This window comes from Diceros bicornis, chromosome 6 (assembly GCF_020826845.1).
Source record: "Diceros bicornis minor isolate mBicDic1 chromosome 6, mDicBic1.mat.cur, whole genome shotgun sequence".
Classification (NCBI taxonomy): domain Eukaryota; kingdom Metazoa; phylum Chordata; class Mammalia; order Perissodactyla; family Rhinocerotidae; genus Diceros; species Diceros bicornis.
This window is the reverse complement of record NC_080745.1, coordinates 37,403,114-37,428,771: the sequence shown is the minus strand read 5'-3', so window position 1 is coordinate 37,428,771 and position 25,658 is coordinate 37,403,114. Positions and strand designations below refer to the sequence as shown.

The 25,658-nt window shown below is 41.0% G+C and overlaps 1 protein-coding gene across 3 annotated transcripts in view; it reads left to right on the top strand.

The window, feature by feature from the left end:
- Positions 1-4,249: 4,249 nt before the first annotated feature.
- The window catches only part of TET1 (tet methylcytosine dioxygenase 1), a 139,567-nt gene continuing 118,158 nt past the window's right edge, over positions 4,250-25,658 (top strand). For 2 of the 3 annotated variants that reach the window (XM_058543315.1, XM_058543311.1), the window contains exons 1-2: positions 4,250-4,646; positions 12,047-14,073. In XM_058543315.1, coding sequence (XP_058399298.1) covers positions 12,169-14,073 — 1,905 coding nt within the window. In that variant the 5' untranslated portion in view covers positions 4,250-4,646; positions 12,047-12,168. Of the gene's footprint in view, positions 4,647-11,293; positions 11,436-12,046; positions 14,074-25,658 lie in introns of all 3 variants that reach the window. The other variant, XM_058543314.1, reaches the window with a different exon arrangement.

Below are 25,658 nucleotides of genomic sequence, written 5' to 3'. Positions count from 1 at the left end.
TGAGGAGCAATCAAGACCTTAGGCAGACTCAGGTCTTAAGATTTTGAAGCTAGCTGAGGTTCCAAGAGAATTCTGTTGCTTGCAAGCAGTAGAGAAAACGAATAATGGGGATGGGATGTAGACGTCAAGAGGGGGTGCTTCCAGGTTGAGTTTGAGAGAAGTTAAGAGGACAGTTGAATTAGTGGGTTACAAAGGTTACCATTGAAGTTGCTGGACAAGGCATAAATGGAGAAAATGGCCTAATCTCATCATAGGAAGTAGGGAAGGAGTTTGCACCAAAACATACTCACTTTGACCACACTCAGATAGTTCTTGATTTGGGGTCTGGTCCTTTTGGAAGCTGACTGTAATATAAAAGATCTTGTTTCATCATCATAGCTAGAATATATTTTCGTGCTCTACAGTCACTGAAGATATGCTAATCATTCCACTTCCTTCTAAAACCAATTCTGGCAATCCTAATTTTTTCTCCCTTAGAATATCAATTTGATTTCCTCTTTCTTCCACCTTCTCCACTGAGGTGTCTTTTGGTTTGTACCTACCATATGTTGTATGTACCCTGTGTATTCTTGACAATCTTCAGATTCAATTTAGAAACTTGAATGAGAAAAAGGATTGAGGTCTGTGTCTGCCGGTAAATTGACCAGAAAATGCCTGTTTCTGAAAACCTGCTCAGTGCAAATTCTCTGGTAATTCTCTTGGGTCTTTTCTACTCTAAAGTTTTTCTTTCTCTCTTGGACTCCTGGCAGACCTGACATCAGTATATCTTTTCCAATGCTAAACTATTATTGCAGATTTATCTTGCCCAGCCTCCCCTCCTATCTCCCAGGACCATGCAAATTGTGCTTTCCCAGATCACCAAGGGACAATTAACTCTTTCCTACCTGCTATTATATCACCTATCTATCTATCTATCTATCTATCCATCCATCCATCCATCCATCCATCCCTGATCTCCTTATAGAGAACACTGAGTCTGTCTTCCTTAGTTGTACCATTTATACTACCAAGAATGTATAAGAGTATAAGAGTTCCTCGCCAACACTTAGTATTGCCAAATTTTTAAATTTTTCCCAATGGCAAATTGGCATTCTTCTTTTTTTTTTTGAGGAAGATTGGCCCTGAGCTAACATCTGTTGCCAATCTTCCTCTTTTTCCTTTTTCTCCCCAAAGCCCCAGTAAGTAGTTGTATGTCCTAGTTGTAGGTCCTTCTGGTTCTTCTATGTGGGATGCCTCAGCATGGCTTGATGAGTGGTGAGTAGGTCCGCACTCAGGATCCAAACCAGCAAACCCCGGGCCGCCAAAGCAGAATGCCTGAACTTAACTGCTACGCCACTGGACTGGCCCCAAATAGGCATTCTTTAGGAAAGAAATGGTGTGTGTGTGTGCGTGCACATGTGTATGTGTGTATGAGTGTGTGTGTGTGTGTTTGAGGGGAATATATATTTTTTTTCCTGGGGCAATTAAAAACTCAGGTAGTTAGTAAGTGGGGCAGCTAAGATGAGATTAGATTTATGCCTTTAGAAAGTTAGACAAGCACAGTTCCAATATCCACATTATATGCATTTTCACATCTCTTTTCTGGAGAAGTAATTGGAAATAAGACAGGAATTCTTGCTTTGCTATTTTTTTTTATTTATATTTTTTCCTCCAAAGCCCCAGTAGATAGTTGTATGTCATAGATGCACATTCTTCTAGTTGCTAGATGCACATCCTTCTAGTTGCTGTACGTGGGACGCGACCTCAGCATGGCCAGAGAAGCGGTACGTCGGTGCGCGCCCGGGATCTGAACCCGGGCCGCCAGCAGCGGAGCGCGCGCGCTTAACCACCAAGCCACCGGGCCGGCCCATCTTGCTTTGCTATTAAGAAAGAATGGGGTAAGGTAGTTGTAAGGGTAGTGGAAAATTGCTTCAACATTTATTCTTTGATACTGAGGTCTGGAAAGAATTGCACTTCTTTTCTTCTCCTTGGGTAGACACTTCATGTTATTGTTTAGTTTCCCATGACTTGTTCAACCTTTTACTTTCTATTATAAACATCAGATCTCTTTTTCGACAGGTTCAGATGGACCTGATGTTGCTAGGTGCTATGTTTGAGACTCAGCCAGCAAGGTGGCTTTAACTATTGTCTACATGCTGATGAATCCCGAATTTGTTTTTCCAAGCTAAATCTCTTTTCTGAACTCAAAATTTTCCCAGACTTGGCCAGTGGGAGTAATCTATCCTTTTTTTGATAGGCATTTAGACAGTTTCTAATTTTTTACTGTTGTGAAACACAGTGAAATTGTTGTGTTGCCACAGACACAATCCCACCTTCAGGGCCTTTGTGTTTGCTCTTTCCTGCCATCAAATGTCCCCCAGCTTTCTCCCTATCCCTTTCAGATCTACTCAAGGAACTGATTGCTGTATTTATTTATTTTTTGTAATTTTATTTATTTATTTTTTCCCCCAAAGCCCCAGTAGATAGTTGTATGTCATAGCTGCACATCCTTCTAGTTGCTGTATGTGGGACGTGGCCTCAGCATGGCCGGAGAAGTGGTGGGTCCGTGTGCGCCTGGGATCCGAACCGGGGGAAGCCAGCAGAGGAGCACAGGCACTTAACCGCTAAGTCACGGGGCTGGCCCTGATTGCTGTATTTAAAATTGCAACGTTTCCCTGCATTCTCTGTCTCCTTCCCTTCTTTCCCCTACTCCCTCTGACCATCACCATCTCATGCACTATATATATTCTGCTTATTTGCCTTCTTTATTTTCTGCAAGCTCCCAGCCCCTCCCGCCCCCCCCCCCCCCCCCCCCCGATGATTGAATGCAAGCTCCACAAAGGCAGAGATTTGCTTTTGCTCGCTGGTGTTTCCTGAGTTTAGAACTGTGCCTGGCACGTAGTATGGACTCTTTATTAATATTTATGGGAGGAAGACAATGAGTGTTCCCATGGACATTTTTCTGTGTCTTTGAGTGATTTACCCATTTCAATACTTTCTAAAGTTAATTATTTAAATTAATTGACAAAAGCCAGGATTTGCTATTTCAAGACAGTCCTTTTTCTTTTGTTCTTTATGAAAATCAAGTTTTGAGTCCAACTCTTCCCATATTCTTTTCATCTAGGTCCTAGGAGATTGTTTCTGACAAGGTATTAACAGTTAGGCTTTCGAAAACATTGATTGAGAAGAGTCCATTTTTGCAGTTAAGATTTATTTCAAATGCCACATTTCTGACTTTCTCCAGCTACGGTATTTGTCTGAGTATAGCACTGAAAACACTGTAGTGAAGTTACTGGTTTGTTCTACTTGGTGTCTTTCTCCTGGGTAGGAGGCAAATTTTATTCATCTCTGTATGCCTAGATCCTAGCTCAAGAATAAATGTGAATGAATCAATCAGTGAGAAAGGTTGAAAGTTTAGAACTCTTTCTAAAAAGAACAATCTGGTTACACTTATTAAAGCAAGTATGACAAAAAATAAAAATTACGTGCTGAATGGGGGTAGAATGGTGTGGAAGGCAATGATAGAACGAGTCTTCATTTGAAGTTCGACCTGGAAGGAATGATCGCTCCATGAATCGCATTTTCCTTACCACTGTGACCCCATTAAAGATCTGGATTCCCTTGCCTGTGTAATGACTGACTGCTGGAAGAAGTAACAGCCATCATTTAGGGAGAAATTCGGATGCCACAGTCTGTCTTAATTTTGGCGAATTGCCACTGGTTATTCCTCCTAATGCTGAAAACTTACTTCTTCCTGCGCCTTCATTTCTCCATCCATAAAGTGAGTACGACCACCGGCAAGGTACCGGGCCAAATAACTAACAAAAATATTATGATGACCTTTGCAGACATCAAGCGCTGAGTCAAGGGAATACAACCCGCCTCTGGCTTCTCTCTTTGGTGTTGAGGGCAGTTTTCCATTGCTAGCGACCCAGATATTGCTCAATGGTGTCGTCTCTGACCTGGCACCCCCTTAATGTATCTATAAACATTCCACTTAGAGACCCTAAAATTTTCTCTCAGCCCGAGAGCCCTTTGGAAAACAGATAATAACAGAAAAATCTTGACACCTCTCTCCCTTTCCAATACTCTCCTTTGACCTCAGAAAAAAAAAAAAGTGTTGGGAGGGAGGAGGAGGGAGAAGGGGAGGGGGAAGGAAGGGTCGAGAGGGGAATCCGACTCCAGTTTGGGGAAATCCAGCTCGCGTTTTGCCTCTCGCTCGGCGGTGCAGGGTCCAGCGGAGGCAGAGCCCCAGCTTCACTCCCTGAGGTCTGTCCTGGGGAGACACTGCTGCTCCGGGGGGCTGACCTGGCGGGGAGTGGCAGCGCAGTCCGCTCCGGCGCCGCTTTGTGCTCGCAGCCGCTGGCCCCTCTGCTCCCGGGTCTGCCCCCCGGGACGCCCCCCTGTCCCGCCCCAGTCATGCAGCTCTACCTGCCTCTCCACTGTGAACCTTTGGGAAGCAGCCTCCCACCCCGGGGGCTGGGGCCCTGATCCTGCCGGGAGTCGGTGGGTGTCCGCCCGGGGCCCGCCCGCGCCCCTCGCGCCCGCCAGGGCCCCGGGCTCCGAAGTTGTGGGGACCAGCGCGAGTTGGAAAGTTTGCCCGAGGGCTGGTGCAGGCTTGGAGCCGGCGGGACGCGCGCTGCCCTCGGAGCCTGAGCGAGTAAGGGGTAAGTTGGGGCGGGAGCAGAGGGTAGGGGTGCGGAGACCCGCACGCCGAGGGCGGAAGGGGGCGCGAGGGGCGGCGCTCTGCTCCGGCTGGAAGTGGGCCGGGGCTCGGCTTCCGCGGGTCCTCCCGGGCCGCAGGGGTGGGCCCGCTCCCCGCGGCGACCCCCGACCCCGGGCCGCTGGGGGAACTTTTGTTGCGGGTGGTAAACAATGCCCCCAGCCGGAGGACGTGGCTGCCTGTCCCCGAGGCCTGGCTGCGGCGCAGGGTAGGGGGAGCAGGGGCCCTCCGGCTCGGACCCAGGGCTCTGTGGGAAACCTGGCTTGGGGAGGGCAGGTGTGGCCCGAGGGGGATCCCTGAATGGGCCGGCAATTGATGCGCCTCTTAGGAGTGTCGGATGTCGGGGCACCCCGGGGTAAAGAGAGGGAAGAATTAGGACCAATTGTGAGTGGGGAGCCCGGCCTGTCCCGCGCTCGAGCGTACCCCTAAACAAGTTTTCTCCCTCCCCCATGCTTATATAGGCGACAGGTTCGTTGGGGAAACATTTTGGCGCTTGCCTCCCTCAGCGTTTCGGTGAGGGGGCTTCAGGGACGAAACTTTTGGCGTGGAGGTAGTAGGGGAGTCCTGCCAGAGGTTGACCTGGAATCATACAGATCGGGGAAGAAGGGAATAGCGGATAGAATTAGTGTTCTGTCAAAATGGCTTTTCAAAAACTCTTCTGAGTGCCACCCGGTCGCCGAACGCACTGGCGTTGCCGTCGCATCAGTGCCACTTGGGCAGAATCCCGGAGCGGGCCCCGAGGTGGGAGGTGCGCAGAGCTGGTGCTGGGGACCCGCCGTGCGGCACGTGAGCGGCCGGGTCCCGGCCGGAGGGGCCGGCAAGGGCCGCAGCCGCTTCACGTGCTGGGGAAGGGACCGGGCTAGATTCTTCTCTCCCTCCCTCTCTTCTCTTCCTCCCCTCCCTTCCCTCCCACTCGCTCCCCCCACCCACCCCAACCGATTTAGCTTCTAGAAGGGCTGTGTGCAGTCCAGATATTTCTACAAAAAGTGGTCAGGAAGTTGGTGGCCGGCCCCAGTAACCATTCCACGTGAATGGGGAACTCAAATTGGGCATTTCTAGCCCAATAAAAATTAATGTATCACCAAGAGAACAGATATTGCTTGAACTCGGAGTCTTTCTCCCACCCCCAACTCGTCCTCTTCCCAAATGAACCATCTTGTATAGGTCACTCATGTGCCTCTTCCCCCTCCTCCCGGTTCCGTTCTCGGGCACAAAATGAGCTGCGTAACACAACATAGTAATGATCAGTTATGAAGAAACGTTCAAAAACGGTTTCGAGACCTTGAGCGAGGAAAAGATTAGGTGCACAGCCTAGTGTCGGCGGGGTGCGCTGCGCGCTGCACCCCGAAGAGTTGACGGGCGGCGCTATAGGGCAGCAACCTCAGGTCGGCCCTGAACTGAAATGTGCTGATCCTTTCTCCCTCCCCCTCCCAACAATATAAAGTAAAATAAAAACATCGGCTCCCTTAGGCCTCAGGATGCCAAAAAGAATATGGAAAAGGCGCTTGTTAACCTTGGAGTTATTTAGGGTATATTAAGAATTTATGACTACATACAATTAAAGCAGCGCGGTACACCCGGATAGGAGCGTAAATGAGATGTTGGGAGATTAGTCCGTATTATTTCCAAGAACTAAAGACTCAGGTAACATGATTTGGGGTGTGTTTCCTGATTTGATCGATATTGGTTGCACAGGTTAAAAACCAAGTTCCTTCCCTCTCCAATTAAGGGATCTTAATCAGGTCGGTTGTCAACCTCTGACTGTGTTTAAAGCCATGTTATGATTTCAGTTCAACTTCAGAATCAAGATATATGGTAGTTAACATACACCGTCCCTTTTTCTTTGCAAAGATTAGTAGCTCAGACTTAGAACTCTGGGACCACCATTTACCATTTTCGTGAGAGCTAACTATTACTCTTAGCTCTGGTCTACCAGAATTAATGGTCAGAGGTTTGGATCACCACTGTCCCTTGCCCTTTGTTTCTCTTCCTTCTCCAATCTTCTTTATCTGGTTTGTCTCTCCCCTCCCCCACCCTCTTCTTTGCATCTGTATCTTTCTGTCCCAGCACACTTAAATTTCTGTTCTCCCTCCGTCTTTCTACCTTTAGTCTTGAGCATTTTGATCTCAGTTTTCTTTTTATATTCTAGCTTCATTGCTATAATTTTTTCCCCTTCTTCTGTCTTTTGGCCTTTGTTTTTTCCTTTTTAGACATTTTCTTTCTTTTTATGCTTTTTCTTCTTCTTCCCAATGTGTTTTATACTTTTCTTGTTTTTAGAAGGGTCATTCTATCTCCATTTTAACTTCTCCCTTCCCTTTTCTGTGGCCCTTTTGGCCTTTTTTTTTCTTGCTCTCTGCAGGGCAGCGGGGTTGTTTTACATATGGAAGGAGCCTTTGACTAAATCTGCTGGCATTCTAGTGAATTTCCCTGAACAGCCTTTCCATGTGCCGAGGGCTCTCACACTTCCTGTGGTAGAAAACTATCTAGGAACAGCAAGCAGCCCGCCCACCTCCTCTTCCTTTAGATGTAGAACTTACTTGCTGGAGGAAACTAAGCCAGGTGGTGCCTTTTAAAAAGAAGTGTTTTAAGTCTTGTATTTCTCAGTCAAGTGCGGTAGCCTTTAAATTCTAAGAAGCTGAATGGAGTGACTATGAAATCAGAGTTTCTTTTGCAACTAGCTCTATGTATGCAAATATTCACCACTTTTTTGGCCACTGCTGGTAGTGGGAAGGATTGCAATATAATTTTAATTTGACATGCGGGCTGGATGGTTACATCAGTTCAGCCACTTCCTGCCCAGGGGACTTTGGGAGATCCAGAAGGAGGAGGAATGTAGGTGGGAGAGGATTTTCTGACATGGTGCTGTCAAAATTGTCCTTTACAGACAACTGATAACGGTTTAGGAGGTCAGCTTTTCATTTTCTAGGCAAGGTGATTACTTCAATAATTGTAAAAAAAAGAAAAAGGCTCTCCTTAAGGAAAGACTCTGAATACTTAGTAAGCTCAAATAATAGTGAGGCAAAAATCTGATCCTATTTGTTGACCAGTTTGGTTAGGTAAGTTTAAATTAGAATAATTAGCGGATCCTTACACAGGCCATTTTTGTCATATTCTTCCTGGGGCCTGCTGTTGTTACTTCTACGCTCTGTCCTTAACCTTAAATTCTCTACTTTGGGCTAGCATTGTTGTCTTCCTGTTTCAAATTATGACTTGGCCTCTTATCTCCTGGCCTATAATGTTTGTATCTCATACACTCCTGTCCCCTGTGTCACAAGGACATTTTAGGAAAAAAATTTTTTGTTGTCGGTTAGGGGTCTTAGTGCCCTCTGGTGAAAAGACTTGTTAACTAAGTACTAATGTTACTCATCCCACAATTGTTAGAGTTGTTTTGTTTTGTTTTGTTTTCTCTTCCAGGAAAATAAGAACTCACAGGACATTGTCAATTAATTGCATATGGTTCCCCCTCCTGGGCCTACTATATATGTTTAATAAGAGGGACACCATTTTCTTATTTTCTGCTCTGATGATGTTATCCTGCAGCTTTCTCTGTAGCACTCAGACTCTTGAGTATATTCTAGGGTAGAATAAAACTGATTTTGAGGAATATTGAAATGTCAGTTTTCATCAGAAATGAAAAATGGAAGTGAAATTAGTATTCAATCGTAAATATATGTTACATACTCTATAATAAATAAAAGCACCAAAAAAAGAAAACAGAGCATTTAATAATGTTTACAAATTAATAAAGGAAATAAATTTCCTGAGATCTGTGGGGATAGTTCCATATTTAAATATGGAGCTATTTAATAGAATAGACTACATTATGTTTTTCCCCATGAATTTCAAAAAAAGCTTGCTTCCTCTCCCATCACAAAAGAAGGTTGCATTTCATCAGTGGAGCCAAGGGTGATAAAATTAGGATCTTTGGGAGCCCTTATTTTGTTTCTGATTGTCTGTCCCTTTGGCTGAGTGGTACCCAGTGGTTTCTTCCCTGCAGTTGGGTTTTTCAGGGATCGTTGGCCTCTTTCACGATCTCATAAAAAAGGCTGTTACCATTTAAAGAGCCCACATCTTCCCAATCTATGTTGCCTCATACCTTTTCCATTTCCTTGGCAAGCTCTTTGTCAGGAGATAAGGTTTGAATGGTAAACATTATCTTAATTACAAGTCTGAATTTCTGAAGCACTTCAATTTAAAAATATAAAAGAATATGTAAGAGACTGAGATCAATTTATAAACTACTTTCAAAAGCAGATCCCATGACACCCTCTGGCATATCCAGATTACTTGCCTACATATACGAATTTTAATTTTCATGGCTGATTGCAATACCTAGATTATATATTCCTAATAATTTTTTAGCAGTGTAATCTTGATATAAGAGATAAAGCATGCTTATACCGATATTGTTGAATTTCTAGAGAATGGAATGGATTGCTTTTCATTATCTGAAAAGAACATCCTTATAAAGATTGCTGACTTTCTAGAGGTTGAAATTGGAATGGCTTTTGTTTTCTAAAAATGCTTGTACAAAAAGCAGTGGTCTTTGGAGAAAATATCCTACAGTTCTTCACAGCCAAAGGGTTAGCGCAAGCCAAAACTTTTTTTTTTTTTTAAGAAAAAGGGGAAAGCAGCAGTAAGTTTAGATGCCAAGAACTCAAGTGAAGAATTCTCTGGCCTAGTGTTTGTATTTAGCACAGATTTATGAAAATGTTATTTTTATTGTGGTTAATGTTATCACCAATGTCTTTTTTTTTTTTTTTTTTGTGAGAAAGACCAGCCCTGAGCTAACATCCGATGCTAATCCTCCTCTTTTTTTGCTGAGGAAGACTGGCCCTGGGCTAACATCCGTGCCCATCTTCCTCTACTTTATATGGGACGCCGCCACAGCATGGCTTGACAAGCGGTGCGTTGGTGGTGCGTGCCCCGGATCCGAACCGGCGAACCCCGGGCCCCTGCAGCAGGGCGCGCGCACTTAACCGCTTGCGCCACCCGGCCGGTCCTCACCAATGTCTGTTTAAAAAAATCTTTCTCAAAGGTACAATGTTTTGACTCTAAGCGTTGTGTTCTGGGATCCTTTATTACAGTGTGTGGCCTGTTAGGTGGGAAAAGAAACAAAACAACTATATCTTGCTTTGCAGGATATGGCACATAGACTGTGGGTTAAACTGTAATAATGATAACTATCATTTAGCTTATGTTCTCAGATTATTTTTTGCATTTTGGAGTTATAAATAGCCTTTATTTTTTTTAGCTCCCATTTATTAAATACCTATTATATGCCAGCCCTGTGCTAAGCCTTTTCACATATCATCTTATTTTATTCTCATGGTAACCCAATGAGGTCAGGACTATTATGCTTCCTTTTCTATTACACATAAGGAAACTGAGGTTTAGAGAGACCAAGGAATTTGTTAGAATCACATGGCTAGTAATGTTTCTGAGCTGGAAACTGAACCCAGGTCTGCCTACTTTCAAAGTCCTTACCCTACCTCCCTTCCCTCCCCCCTCAACCTCAGATATCACATGGATGAAACCACTGCTTGCCCTGCCTGAGCCCATTGATACCTCAAAACAACCTCATTTCAGATGCAGAAACCCTGACTCAGTTAGGTCGTTTGCTGAAGGACAAAGCTGGTGATCACAGATTCAAAGTCAGGGCTTTATGATTTGACACCATCTCTAGACACTAACCCAACCACTGCATCCCAGGATTATCTGGAGCAGATCAGTACAACAGAAACAAAAGCTAAATTTGAGAATGATAGAGGGCTGTCAGATTTTTACTTTGCCAAGTAATAACATTAACAAAATAAGCCTATCCCCACCTTTTCATAAAAGAAAGGACTTTTTTTTTTAATTTAATTAATTAATTTATTTTTCCCCCAAAGTGCCAGTAGATAGTTGTATGTCATAGCTGCACGTCCTTCTAGTTGCTGTATGTGGGACGCGGCCTCAGCATGGCCGGAGAAGCGATGCATCGGTGCGCGCCCGGGATCCGAACCCGGACTGTCAGCAGCGGAGCGCAGTCACTTAACCGCTAAGCCACAGGGCTGGTCCCAAGAAAGGACTTTCATTACTTTTTTTTTTGGAAGGACATTTTAATGAGAGAAAATGGGAAGGTGTAATTTCAGAATAAAGGAGAGTTGTTTAAAATGAATAAACTCAACTTTAAGAAACTTTATACTGCCACATTTTTTACTCGTTTTGCCACAGACTATTGATCACTTGGTTGCAGACCAGTTTTTGGTAACCGTTCTCCTACATCACGCTTTCTCACATATCCAATGACCTGTCAACTGTTAAAGAATCCTCACCTAGTCAGTCGTCACACTCTTGATTCTGTGATCTTTAGAGAGTCTATTGATATATTTTGTATGGTGAGTGTTGTTCTTGTTCATAACTTGGTCTTATTTTGGGTCAGGATAGGCAATCTGAGGAGATGAAAAGGCAATTGATGATGGCTCTTGGTCAGCACCCTTTCATTTTCTCCTCTTTTGTTGCTTATCTTTCAAATAATAGTTGCTTGCTTCATATGCTTTACTGTTCTAATTATCTTATTGTCTCTCTATTTCCAATTTCCTTGCCTAGGCATTCATCATGAGACTTTTGGGACCCTTGGTAGGAGGGATTTTAGAACCAGCAGTCTTTGGATTAAGACGGGTGAAAGAGAAAAGAGGGACATCATATCTGGGTGTGGGCAGTGCCTACCACAATACCTTCCTTATACATAGTAGGTACTCAACAGATATTTGTTGGACCAGTGAGTCTTACTTGTAACCTAATCTGTCAGTACTAACTCCTAAGATTTTATGCTATTTTTGTGTGCATGTGAAAAGCTCAAAATTTGTGGATTGTTAATTGGAATGTGGTATTAATATTATTGGATCTCCAGGGAGTGGAGTTTCTTGGATTACATAAGCCTCTTCCTCTGGCTTTTCCAGCTTGATTGTTGAACAGATGATACCTCTGCCTGTGTGGTGATGTGCTGAGGAAAGAGATTAAGGGATAATTTTTTAAGTATCCAAATTTGTAAAGATTGGGATTTGAGCTTTAAACTACATGTGACTACAATAGTTGTGGTTTCTGATGTAAAGAAACCCCCATGCTTACCTTATTCAAAGAACTTCATCACCTTACTCAGTTGTCACAGTAGTTAAAGGAGCTTTATTGTGAATCAAGGGTTTAAAGGATACTTTAGTACTTTTTGTGTCTATTTTCTTTTGTAGTAAACATTCTCAGTTCCCTAATTGTAATTAATAATTGCTACTAAATATTCTATTTCAAATGGGAGAATGCATAGGAAAAAGACTCACTTTCGATGTTTTTCTGTTATTATTTCAGACCAAAATCTTGTGCGACTGAGCTCAACCATGGTGCATCCAGATTCTCCTCAGAAGTGAGACTTTCCAAAGGACCAATGACTCTGTTCCCTGTGCCCTTTCATTTTTTCCCACTCCAGAGCTATGTCTCGATCCCGCCATGCAAGGCCTTCCAGATTAGTCAGGAGGGAGCATCTAAACAAAAAGAAAAACAGCCAACTGAAGAAGACATCCAAGCCAGCCAACAAAAATGTGGCATCAGTCAAGACTGTGAGCCCTGGAAAATTAAAACAATTGATTCAAGAAAGAGATGTTAAGAAAAAGACAGAACTCAAACCGCCTATGCCAGTCAGAAGCCTTCTGACAAGAGCTGGAGCAGCACGAATGAATTTGGATAGGACTGAGGTTCTTTTTCAGAACCCAGAGTCTTTAACTTGCAATGGGTTTACAATGGCTCTCCGAAGCACCTCTCTTAGCAGGCGACTCTCCCAACCCCCTGTGGTCATAGCCAAACCCAAGAAAGTTTCACCTCCTAAGAATTTAGAAAAGCAACATGAGTGTGATTATAAGGTACTTACTGACATGGGAGTAAAGCACTCAGAAAATGATTCTGTCCCAATGCAAGACCCCCTAATCCCTCCTGATATAGAGAATCTAATCAGCTTACAAAGTGCATCTTTAATTAAAGGTGAGAGCCAAGAGACAACTCAGTCTTGGTCCCAAAGGGTCGAGGATTCCAAAATAAATATCTCCACTCACAGTGGCCCTACAGCAGAGATCCTTTCTGGGTCATTGGAAGGGACACATGGTGGTGAAGGACTATTCTCTAAAGAGACATCGAATGATATCAGTGATTCCCCTAGAATGTTTGCTCAGGACACTCTGTGTGCTCCTTTGCTCCAAAGAGCAGCCCTCAAGGTTACCTCTGAAGGAAACCCGAGCATTCAGTTAGAAGATTTGGGTTCACGAGTAGAATCTCTTAAGCTATCTGATTCTTACCTGGATGCCATCAAAAGTGAACATGCTGGCTGCCCCACCGCCAGCTTTAGTAAGGTTATACCTGAATTGGACCATAGAAACTGTTTGTCTATTGGTGGGTCAATATATCCTACCTCATTAATAAAACTCCTTTTGGCAGGCTCAGAACAAACCCTTGGTGCTAAACCAGGTCATCAAGAGGTACTCAAAGGTACCCCAGATCAACAGGAAGTTCCTAATACCACCCCTGTCATAGAACAGGCCTTTAATACTGTCCCACATCAATGGGAAGTTCCTGGTGCTAACCCAGTTCATGGAGAGGTTCTGGGTGAGGCCCCAGAGCCACCAGAGATTCCTGGTGCTATTCCAGTTCAAGGAGAGGTCTTTGGTGCTATCTTGAATCAACAAATCCTTGGTATGGGTGGTGGTACTGCCTCAGACCCACCAATCTTTCTTCCTGCTCCTCTAAACCCAATCGCTACCTATAATGCTCTTCCAGAATGGCCTGAGCCCCAGGGCACTGTTTCATATGGGCTTGAGGTCCAAGGCGCCATGCAGATTTTGTCTTTGGGCTCAGGTCACACTCCTCAATCATCATCAAACTCAGAGATAAGTTCGATACCTCCAGTAATGGCTATAAGCAATATAGAAAATGAGAAGCAGGTTCATATAAGCTTTCTGCCAGCTAACACTCAGGGGTTCACATTAGCCCCTGAGAGAGGACTCTGCCATGCTTCACAGGGCATTGCTCAACTCTCCCAGGCTGGTCCCAGCAAATCGGAAGGAGAGAGCTCCCAGATCAGCATGACCAGCATGGTTGACATCAACACCACAGTGGTGTCTAGGCCAGTGTCACTTGCCAGTACCTCCTCTTCTCTTTCCTACACAACTTTGCTACCTACTTTGGAAAAGAAGAAACGAAAGCGATGTGGGGTCTGTGAGCCCTGCCAGCAGAAGACCAACTGCGGTGAATGTACTTACTGCAAGAACAGAAAGAACAGCCATCAGATCTGTAAGAAGAGGAAATGTGAGGAACTGAAAAAGAAACCATCTGTCATTGTGTCTTTGGAGGTAAGTAAATACCCAAGGGTCTGGGAGAGTCCTGTGAGACTTGGTAGAGTGACCTGTGTGGAGACAATTTGTTTCAGTATTATATCCTTTTACTTTGGTAAAATGTGGCTTTAAGTTATCTATAAGAATTTGTGGAATTCAGAGGTATGTCTTGTGCAGTGATACATTTGCTTATTTTTAAAATTTATCTCAGAAACCTAGAATATACAGTTTTTCCATTATAGGTTATGATGGAGACATCGGGAAATTGTGTGATGTGGTTTTGCAAAGATTTCCACTATGCCTCACTTTGGCTAGTTGTGTGTCTTTTTTGGAAGTTACAAATTTAACAATTAAGAGTGGAACAAATTAATTAACTCCCTTGCAGCCTGAGAAACCAGAGGAATTAAATTTCTTTTGTTTTGAAAGAATTAAACTGCCTGCATCCTTAATCTTGAAACTTGGCCTTGGAGGTATAACAGTAATATCTCTTTCATCTCCACTTTTGGCAGGTGATTTCTACCTACTCTACATATCTCACAGTGTTGTTGGGATTAAATGGTAATCAGAAGTTGAGCCTGGAAAGGTGGCGCTTGCCTGTAGTCCCAGCTACTTGAGAGGCTGAGGCAGGAGAATCTCTTGAGCCCAGGAGCTCTAGGCTATAGTGCACTATGCCGATCGGGTGGCTCCACTAAGTTGGGCATCAGTGTGACCTCTTGGGAGCAGGGGACCACCAGGTTGCGTAAAGAGGGGTGAACCCACCCTAGTCAAAACCAAGCAGGTCAACTCCCTTGCTGATCAGTAGTGGGATCTTGCCTGTGAATAGCCACTGCACTCCAGCCTCAGCAATATAGTGAGACCCTGTCTCTTTTGCCCCTTCCTAATTTAGGAAATCTTATATCTCTTAATATTCACTGTTAAAGTGGTTAAGTGCATGTGCTCTGCTTCGGCGTCCTGAGGTTCGCAGGTTTGGATCCCGGGCGCACACCGATGCACCACTTGTCAAGCCATGCTGTGGTGTCCCATATAAAGTAGAGGAAGATGGGCACAGATGTGAGCCCAGGGCCAGTCTTCCTCAGCAAAAAAGAGGAGGACTGGCGTCAGATGTTAGCTCAGGGCTGGTCTTCCTCACACACAAAAAAATTAAATAAATATAACAGTTTTTTAAAAAAGAAAGTTGAAAATGGTTTGTAAACTCCAAGTGATATATAAACATTAGTTCTTATTATTGCAGTTTATGGACCTAAAGTAGTAAAAGTATTGGTTGACGTAGACTTTAAAAGGATTTTGCAGAGCTTGGTTAAAACTCAAACTTGCTTTTCAGACCTTTAAAACACCTGTCAACTATACTATTTTATAATTTTTAGATTACTCACTTGAAGTTATATTTATTTTGTGTCTACTATGAATACAGGTGTAGTAGAATAGATTAATTTTAAAAAGTATTCTGAACTTAAATTCAGTCAACCTTTTCTATTTCTTTTTTTTTTTTTTTTTATTTATTTTTCCCCAAAGCCCCAGTAGATAGTTGTATGTCACAGCTGCACATCCTTCTAGTTGCTGTATGTGGGACGCAGCCTCAGCATGGCCAGATAAGCGGTGCGTCGGTGCGTGCCCAGGATCCGAACCCGGGCCGCCAGTAGCGGAGCGCACACACTTAACTGCTAAGCCACGGGGCCGGCCCATCTATTTCATCTTTGACTTCAATTATCTGTCCAAAAATTCTGGTTTCCTATTTGACTGAGCCAAACAAGAGATCAGACATTTAACCAGTCATATATGGATGGGCATTTAAGGTGTTCCAAAAATATTTTGTTACAAACCTTACTGCATTGAATGATCTTCCTTTACTCAAGTCACTTCACACTTGTGGGAGTAGATCACAGTGTGGCCAGTAACTTAAAGGTTTACAAACACACATCTGAAACACTTAGTAGCAATGTCTTTAGCAGAGAGACTTCACTTGTGAGCTCCTGATTTGTAGCATTGCCAAGTGACGTCATTGCCAAAGATACTCTATCTCTAATGTGTATAAACAAATTTGTTCCCTTCTTTCCTAAATCTGCATCTCCTCTTGCATTACTTATTTGGTTCAATGGCTTACTATCTACATGGTCACTCAAAATGGAAAATTCAGTCATCTGTGATGCTTTCCTCTCACTCTTCTAGATTCTCTTGATCTGCAAGATCTCTCCATTTTCTTGGCCACTGCTCTAGTTGAGGCCTTTATCTCTTACTGGGACAATTTCAGTATTTTCTTTATTATCAGCAAGTATTTATTGCACTTCTACTCTGGGTTGTGCACTGGGGATATAGTTGTGAGCGTACCAGCTAGCAGGGAAGTCAGGGTGTTGAACGACAAGCTCTCCTTAATGCGGTTCAAGTTTCTTTCTGAAACCCTGATTCTCCTACTTAACTACATTTAGTGCTCTTCTGTATGGGTGATATATCTCAGTCAAAACAAAAGAAAATAGAGCAAAACTTTCAGTGCCTTCTATTTATAGATGAAACCTAGATTCATTAGCATGGAATACAAGACCTTCAAGATTTTGGCACAACTGACCTCCTCTGTCTTGTTTGCTGTCACTTCTCACATTATACTTGAAGTTTCAGCAGTATTGGCTACTTATATTTCCCCAAACTCACCATGCATGTTCCCACCTCAGTGTCCGTGTTCGTGGTACATCTTCCTCCTTTTCCTTTCTGACCAGACTTCACCCATTTACTCACACCTCACGTGCCACAACTATACGTGTATGTTCCCCAGTTTCCATACCAGGGCACTTTGCTTTTCTAGAGGCTGTCTAGGCTTGGTACAGTGATAAGTGCTCAATAAATACGTGTTAGTTAAATGAAAAGAGAATATATTTGTAACTCAAGTAATTAGGGTTATAAACTTATATGTTGGCATGTAGTTTATATCTGTAAACTTGCTCTGGCAAGCAAGTGTGGCCACTCTTGTCAAGTTCTGTTGGTGTGGGAAGAAGCAATATTTGTTAATGGATGAATGAATATCTTGGCTCATAATCTCTTAAGCACCACATTCTTTATTAAAAATAAATTAAAAAACCAAAACAAAAAACTCAACACTTTCATTTTGACATAATTCAGATTTATAGAAAAGTTGTAATAGTACAGAGAATTTGATATATTTTTCAGCTAATTCATAACATTTTGTCGTACTGCTGTATCTCTCTTTTTATCTCCACTTCTCTCTATCTCTGCTCTCTATTTTTTTCTGAACCAACTGCGAGTAAGCCACAGACACGGTATGACTTTATCCCCACACACTAGAGAGTGTATTTCCTAAAAAACAAGGATATTCTCTTATATTATTATCAAGATTAGGAAATTAACATTCAACTATTATTATTATCTAACCCACAGACTTTATCCACATCTCACCTATAAGAAAATGTCCTTTTGGCTTCCTTTAACCTGGAATAGTTCCTCAAATTTTTAAAACAACTTTATTGAGATATAATTGAAATACAATAAATTACACATATTTAAAGTATGCAATTTGATAAGTATGATATATGTATATGCTGTATAACCATTACCACAATCAAAATCCATCACCCCCAGAAGTTTCTTTATGCCTACCCCTTCCCTGTACCCTTTCTCCTCGGCAAACACTGTCACTATAAATTAGTTTGTGTTTTCTAGAGTTTGATACAAATGGAATCACACAATATGTACTTTTTTGGGGGGGGGGTTGTCTAGAACAGTTCCTCGATTTTTGTCTTTTATGACTTTGCTACTTTTGCAAAGTGCAGATCACTTATTTTGCCCCTGAAACTTTCACTCCCTAGTTTTAGCATTCTTTGGTGGTTTTTGCCTGATGGTTGCTAAATGGTGATTCTCTATGTAATAGTTAGCTTTAAACTCTAAGGAAGAGCTTTTCCTTGTTAGTTACCTATTTAATTTATTTATTACAGTATGTACTTGTAGATTTTTATGTTCAATAGGTTATAACCCTTTATTATCATTGTTTATTTTGATGCTCAAATTGTCCCAAATTTGGCCAGGGAGCACCTTCAACCATCCTTTGAGTATTTTTTTATTTTTGTGGCACAAGTATTCTAGGCTTTTCTACCTTCTGTCCTGCCCCAGACCTGAAGTCACTTATTTATCTAAGGACACTTGGTCTCTCTTAGTGGAGAATGATACTTAGAAACCAAGATCTTGGTGATAGATGTGATCATTGTTACTGGAATGTCAGTGTTATGTTCAAAGGTTACTTGAATTAGTTCTTTCTCTCTCTCTCTGTTTCTCTCAGGCTCTGTCTGTCTGTCTCAAACACACATACACGCACACACACACAAACACCACCCTCACCTCTCAATGTGGTTATGTTGTTCATTTGAAATACAGTTTTAATTAATTTATTTCTGTTTATATTCTACTTCAAGATTCCCCTCTACTTGATGATATTCATATTCTCTCACTCTCTCCTGCCCTCTCCCTGCCCCAAAAGATCACTGACAAAGCTGATTCTGAAGAATGTATTAGGTTGTCCTAATATTGAACTCTGGCAGTGATAGAAAGACCTACCTATCCAACAGTGCATGGAAAGGCAGAGGAGAACACAGGCTCTCTGAGGGAAGTTCATTCTGAGAGAGCAAGGAACAGTTGTATACTCTTTCGTTTCTGGTTTCTTTGGCTTAATATTATGAGATTCATCCATAATGTTGTTTCTGATTAGAGCTAATTCATTGTCATTGCAGTATAGTATTCCATTGTATGTATTTATCACAATACATTTATCCACTCTACTGCTAATGAACAGTAGTGCTACTATGACTATTATCATAAATGCCTTTGGTGAATATTGAGTATTCTGTTCTATTGAGTGAGATTGCTGGGTCATAGAATATGCATTTGTTTAGCTTTTGTAGATATTACTAATTACTAAGCAGCTGTGGTTGTTCCAATTAAGACTTTTATCAGAGGTGTTTATGCGAGTCCCACTTGCTCCACATCCTTTTCAACACATTATTTTCTGTCTTGTTTTGTTTTATTATTTATTTATTTATTTATTAAAGATTTTATTTATTTATTTATTTTTCCCCCCAAAGCCCCAATAGATAGTTGTATGTCATAGCTGCACATCCCTCTAGTTGCTGTATGTGGGACACGGCCTCAGCATGGCCGGAGAAGCGGCGCGTCGATGCGCGCCCGGGATCCGAACCCGGGCCGCCAGCAGTGGAGCGCGCACACTCAACTGCTAAGCCACGGGGCCGGCCCATGCATTTTCTTGATGACTGATGAAATTGAGCTACTTCTTGTATGCTTGTTAGCCATTTAGATATCATCTTTGAACTGCCTGTTAAGTCTGTTGTCCATTTTTTTTTTTTTTTGGAAGATCAGCCCTGAGCTAACATCCATGCCAATCCTCTTTTTTTTTGCTGAGGAAGACTGGCCCTGGGCTAACATCTGTGCCCATCTTCCTCTACTTTATATGGGCCGCCGCCACAGCATGGCCTGACAAGCGGTGCATCAGTGTGCGCCGGGATCCGAATCCGGGCCGCCAGCAGTGGAGCGTATGCGCTTAACCGCTATGCTGCGGGGCCAACCCCACTGTTGTCCATTTTTAAATTGGTTTTTCTGCCTTTTCATTATTGATTTATGAGTTCATTAGTTTTGATATAAATCTTTTGTTAAATATATGATTACAGATATCTTTACCTATTCTATCACAACTTTTCACTCAATCATTCTTTTTAACGAACAGACATTCTTAACTTTAATGTACTCCAATTTACCTCCTCTCCTTTATGATAGTTTTTTATGTCCTGTTTAAGAAAATTTTGTCTATTTTTTTTGCCAATTCCAAGGTCATGAAGATATTCTCTTTTGCTTTCTTAAAAAGTTACTTTTTTAAACCTTTCACATTTAAATGTACAGTATATCTGGAATTGACTTTTGTGTATGGTGTGAGATAGGAGTCAAGATTCGTTCTTTTGCATATGGATATCTACTTGACCAGCACCCTTACTGAGATGACCCTCCTTTCTAGCTATTTCGATGTCATAATTCAGGTGATTAATTAGTTCTGGATCTGTTTCTAGACTATTTTTCATTGGCCTTTTTGTCTATCTTTGTGTCTAAACTGTCATCATTACTAGGCTTTATTACTGGTCTTGCTAACTGATAGTATAAGTCCTTCAGCTTTGTTCTTCAGTATTGATTTGGTCTATTTTTTTTTTTTTTTTTTTTGGTTCTTTGCATTTTCATTAACAATTTTGAATTGGCTTATAAATTTCCACCAGAAAACTCTGCTGAGATTTTTATTGCAATTATGTTGAATCTATACATCAATTTGGAGAGACTGACATTTTTATAATATTGAACCCTCCAGTTCATGACCATGGTATATTTTTATTTATGTGTCTTATTTAATTTCTTTCAATAGTGTTTTATAGTTTCCAATATAGAGTTATTTCATTAGTTTTATTCCCAAGTATTTGATAATTTTTTATAACAAAAGTTTTTTAATGTTTATTTGATGCTATCATCAATGATTGAAGACCATTTACTTTGATACCTAAGAATAGTGGTAAACAAATATATTTCATATTTGTTCATCACATCAGATATATTTTACTTACTACTTAAGTAGAGTTGGAGTGAGAAAGAAAAAATGCATTTACAGTTTTAAAATGTTAAGATTTGGTCGTTTTTGTTAGTGCTTATATGAAACAAATGTACATTTTTTTTTAAATTTTATTTATTTATTTTTCCCCCAAAGCCCCAGTAGATAGTTGTATGTCATAGCTGCACATCTTTCTAGTTGCTGTATGTGGGATGCAGCCTCAGCATGGTCGGAGAAGCGGTGCATCGGTGCGCGCCCAGCATCCAAACCCCCGCCGCCAGCAGCGGAGCGGGCGCACTTAACTGCTAAGCCATGGGGCTGGCCCCAAATGTACATTTTAAAAACAGAGCTATTACAATTATTTTTCTCAAAAATATACTGTTAAAAAATGCTTAGCCTCCAGCATATGCCATTTCTCAAACTGTTAAGTTCTGATCTCTGGGAGAAGTAAAAACAATTTTTGACTTACTTTTTTTGGTCATAAATTACATTTTGGTCTTCCACAATAAGATATAATTTCTTTTAATTGTACAACAAGGTGGTTAGAGAGTCTTCCCAGAGATATCTTTTGGCCAAGAGATAAAACGTTATTTTTCTGCCAAGCTTAGTTCAGTTTACTGAACTAATATTCATAAAGCTCCATATTCATAAAGACAGATAATTAAAATTGCTAACTTTATAACTAATTTTCATCTAGGAATTTGTTCTTGGCTAGGTATTGCTCATGTTATTTGTAATTTAGCATTTGGAGACATGCATTACTCTATTTATTGAATAGTGGTAGAAATAAAAAAAAAAGCGAAGGGGAGCTTTTTACACACAGAGAAAGTAGGTGCTTTGGCCAGGCTACACTTGCACAAATAATTTTTATGTTTTTTTGTTGTTGTTGCAGGGGAAGATAGGCCCTAAGCTAACAACTGTTGCCAGTCTTCCTTCCCCACCCCTCAAAGCTCCAGTACATAGTTGTGTATAGTTGTAAGTTCTTCTGGTTCTTCTATGTGAGCCACTGCCACAGCATGGCTACTGATAGATGAGTGGTGTGGTTCCATCCCCGGGGAACCCAAACCTGGGCCACCGAAGCGGAGGGTGCAAACTTGAATCTCTAGGCTGTCAAGGCTGCCTCACAAATAATTTTTAGTGTGTATAATAACAAAACAAAACAAAACAAAACACAGTTGTTTGTAGATATGCTTTTGAGGGCAGGGTATTGAATTATACATCTCTAGCTTGATGATTTTGGTATAGTATCACACATTTAATTAACATTAATTGAATGACTAAATGAGCAGTTTGTGAGTTGGTTGCCAAAGTGAAATCATCTCTCTTGTATTTACTGTAGTTAATGTTGATTTGTTTCCAAAAATATCAAAGGGTTATTATGTGCTTTGTTAGATTAATTAGCAGTGTATAGATATCACAGTAAAGTGTGCTGCTTATTACCATGCTATCTTATTAGCTAATGCAAATTCCACCTGGAAAAAAAGTAATACTTACATAGGCTGTGCTTGAAAACTGAAAGTTAAGTAGTCACATGTGATACAAATTGTTGAACCGCTGTCCACTGCCTTAGGGATAGTGTGATAACTGTCTAGTTCCAGAGATGTCATTTCAGAATTGGTTGACATACTGGTTTTATTTTACCCATTTCAGTGGGAGTAGGGATGGGACAAGCCTCTCCTGGCCACTGCTTTTCTTAGTGTTTTCAAACAGCCGGATCTCATTTTGGCATATGTTGTATATGACATATGGAACAAATTTTTGCTACCAACTCCTTCAATTGAGGGCAGATGTTATATGTCCTTAAATATGCCTTAAAGGAATCTCTTTGGATCACTACTGAGACTTCAGTAGCATACCTCACCACAGAGCTGACCATAGGAAAAAAAACCTTTGGCATCTAGGATCCTTGCATGTGTAAACTCCAAGTATGTCAACAAAACCATGCTGATCTTGATTAATTCTGACCCGTGGGTGTTAATTTCTGGACTCCTGTCATTATGGTTCAAATCTTACCTTGCCATTTTGTGTATATCCAGGAAGAAAAATGTGTGAAACTGGCTAACACCTTTATCTAGTGTCAGCATAATCCAAGTTATACTATTTTTTTTGTGTGTGTGTGTGAGGAGATCAGCCCTGAGCTAACATCCGCCAATCCTCCTCTTTTTTTTGCTGAGGAAGATGGCCCTGGGCTAGCATCGGTGCCCATCTTCCTCCACTTTATATGGGACGCCGCCACAGCATGGCTTACCAAGCAGTGCGTCGGTGCGCGCCGGGATCCGAACCAGCGAACCCCGGGCCACCGCAGCGGAGCGCGCGCACTTAACCGCTTGCGCCACCGGGCCAGCCCCTATACTATTTTTTTAAATTAATTAATTAGTTAAATTTCTTTTGAGGAAGATTGGCCATGAGCTAACATGGTTGCCAACCTTCCTCTTTTTTTTCTCCCCAAAGACCCCAGTACATAGTTGTATATCCTAGTTGCAGGTCCTTCTAGTTCCTGTATGTGGGACGCTGCCTCAGCATGGCTTGATGAGTGGTGAGTAGGTCCACGACCAGGATCTGAACTGACGAATCCTGGGCCGCCAAAGCAGAATGCACGAACTTAACTGCTGCGCCACCAGGCCGGCCCCCCAAGTTATACCATTATATAATAGTGAGCACTGCCGTATGGAAAACGTTTATTTTGCTATGGAGCTTAACTCCACATCTCTTTTTGTTGGTGAACCTCTTGGTTTTTTATTTCAGAGTATTATTTCAAGGGTCAATGGTTTCAAAGCTGCGAAAGTCATTCTCCTTATAACGTAGCCAGTTTTTGTGGCACTTGATGGATGTGGCACAAGTGTTATTAGAAGGAGAGAAGGCGGGATCCTATCTTTTTGTATTATTATCATACTAAAATAAGATACAACTAGCAAATAAATCAAACTAATCTAAGCAATTCAGGTCATTACCTTGATAATGAGACTCAGTGCTCAAGTCGTGAGTATCCAGAAAGTCTTGACTAATTATCATCGGCTCTTCAAGTCTACTGTGAAAGCAACAAAAGAGAAATCTTGCTCTTTTCTGATTTAATTATGCCCCATTAATACTGAGTCACTGTTTTTAAAAGAAGGGCGTGATGTTCTGCAGAGAGAGCAGTGATTAGAAGTGAGACGTTTAAATTACTTCTAAAGCCCAAGCCCAGGATTTAGTAGGTGCTAGCATGTAATTGATGCTCAACAAATGTTTGCTGAACAAATGATTCAATGAGTGAATGAATGAATGAAATATTTAAAAAATGTAAGATTCATCCTATATTTCTCACATATCAATGTCTTTTTAAAAAGTGAACTATAAACCATTTATTATATCCATATGTACTTAATATATTATCTTAGCAACTAGAACCCCAAAACATTTTGGGATTTATTCTATACATGTCATTTTCAAGTACCAAAGATATTAGGATCATGGGATATGTATAACAAAAATCAAGTAGAAGACTCGAGAAAAAGGTTTTTAGGAAAGTGCATAGTTCTTTAAAAATATGTCAAAAAGCTGCTGCCTATGTTGTTTAAATTACTGCCATATGCATTTGTGATTGTGAGTTATACCAAGATGCAAAGTTAGGACAACTCAAAATTCTAAAGGGAAAAGGAGCATGAAAGCTCAAAGTCATGTATTTTTCTAGTTGTAAATGGAATTTAGAAAAACAATTCTAGAAGGATACCTACCAAACCAAATTGTTGGAAGTGCTTACCTATGAGGGTTGGAGTTTTTGAATGGAGGAGGGGTATATTAGAAAATATGTAACTTTAACTTCTTGCTTAAATTTTTCTATGTGGTTTGAATATTTAAATAATGAGCTTGTGTTACTTTAAAAAGTAATAAAACATACTACATCAAAGTAATGTAATTTGCATTTAGAAAGTTTAGAAGCAGGAAAAAAATAAACTGTAATCCTACCTAGAGGCAACCACGAGCAAAATTGGCATATTTGCTTCCAATATCTTTTCTGTATTTGAAAAATAACATAGTTAAAGTCAAGTGGGGTATATTTTTTTCTTCTCTTTTTTCCACTCAGTATATCATCAGCATTTTCCCTTTTAAAATTTTGTAAAGATTTAAAAAATATATTCATAATATTCTTTGGGTAAATGACCATAACCCACTAAACTATTTTTCTTTGCTTCTTACAATTTTTCACATGATAGTGAACTCTTCTTTACAAATCTTCGTTCCCATTTCAGATTATTTCCTTGACACTAGAATCATTAGTCCTTTATTTCAAGCTAAAAGTATTTGCATAACCAAAATATTTAGTATTTTTCTAATGAGTTATTGCCTAATGATTTCTAAATCTTTACCACTTTTGGAAACCTGAAGTTTGTGGTGCAGGTATTTTTTGGAAGGGCAGATCTAGTTCCTTCTCCCAAAATGAGAAACTGAAGTTTCTATTACATTCTTTTTGGTAAACATGTTTTATTGCCCTCTCAAACATGGTAATTGATTGAGCCATCATTTCAGCATATCTCCTAAGTAATGACTGGACACTAGCCAGATCAGATAAGGTAATTGGTGTATTTTTAGCTTTATGGAAAAGAACAATTTAAAAATTACTATTATTATATTAACGCTTTAGTCTTGCTAAACTTTCCACATGTTTTTTGGTTGCTACACAAGAAATTCCTTAGACTAATTTGATCTTAGTTTAAATGATTCCAACATTCATCTTCCATATGATGTTTCAGAAATCATAAAAATAGAACTTCTACATCAGAGGTTTTAATTTTGATGGGCTTCAGTGCTCTGTTGATTCTATCCCCTCAAAATTATATGCAACGTATTCTTTTTGTATGCATTTTTCTGGAGAGATGGTTCATAGCTTTTATTAGATTTCACAGATGTGTAAGTCAGGTCTCCCACTCCCCAAAAGAAAAACAAGTAAGAGAATCAAACCACTCTAATAAGACTTTGAAGGAATGAAATAGACAACTGTTCCTATAATTAGGAAGAAAAAGTTATACTA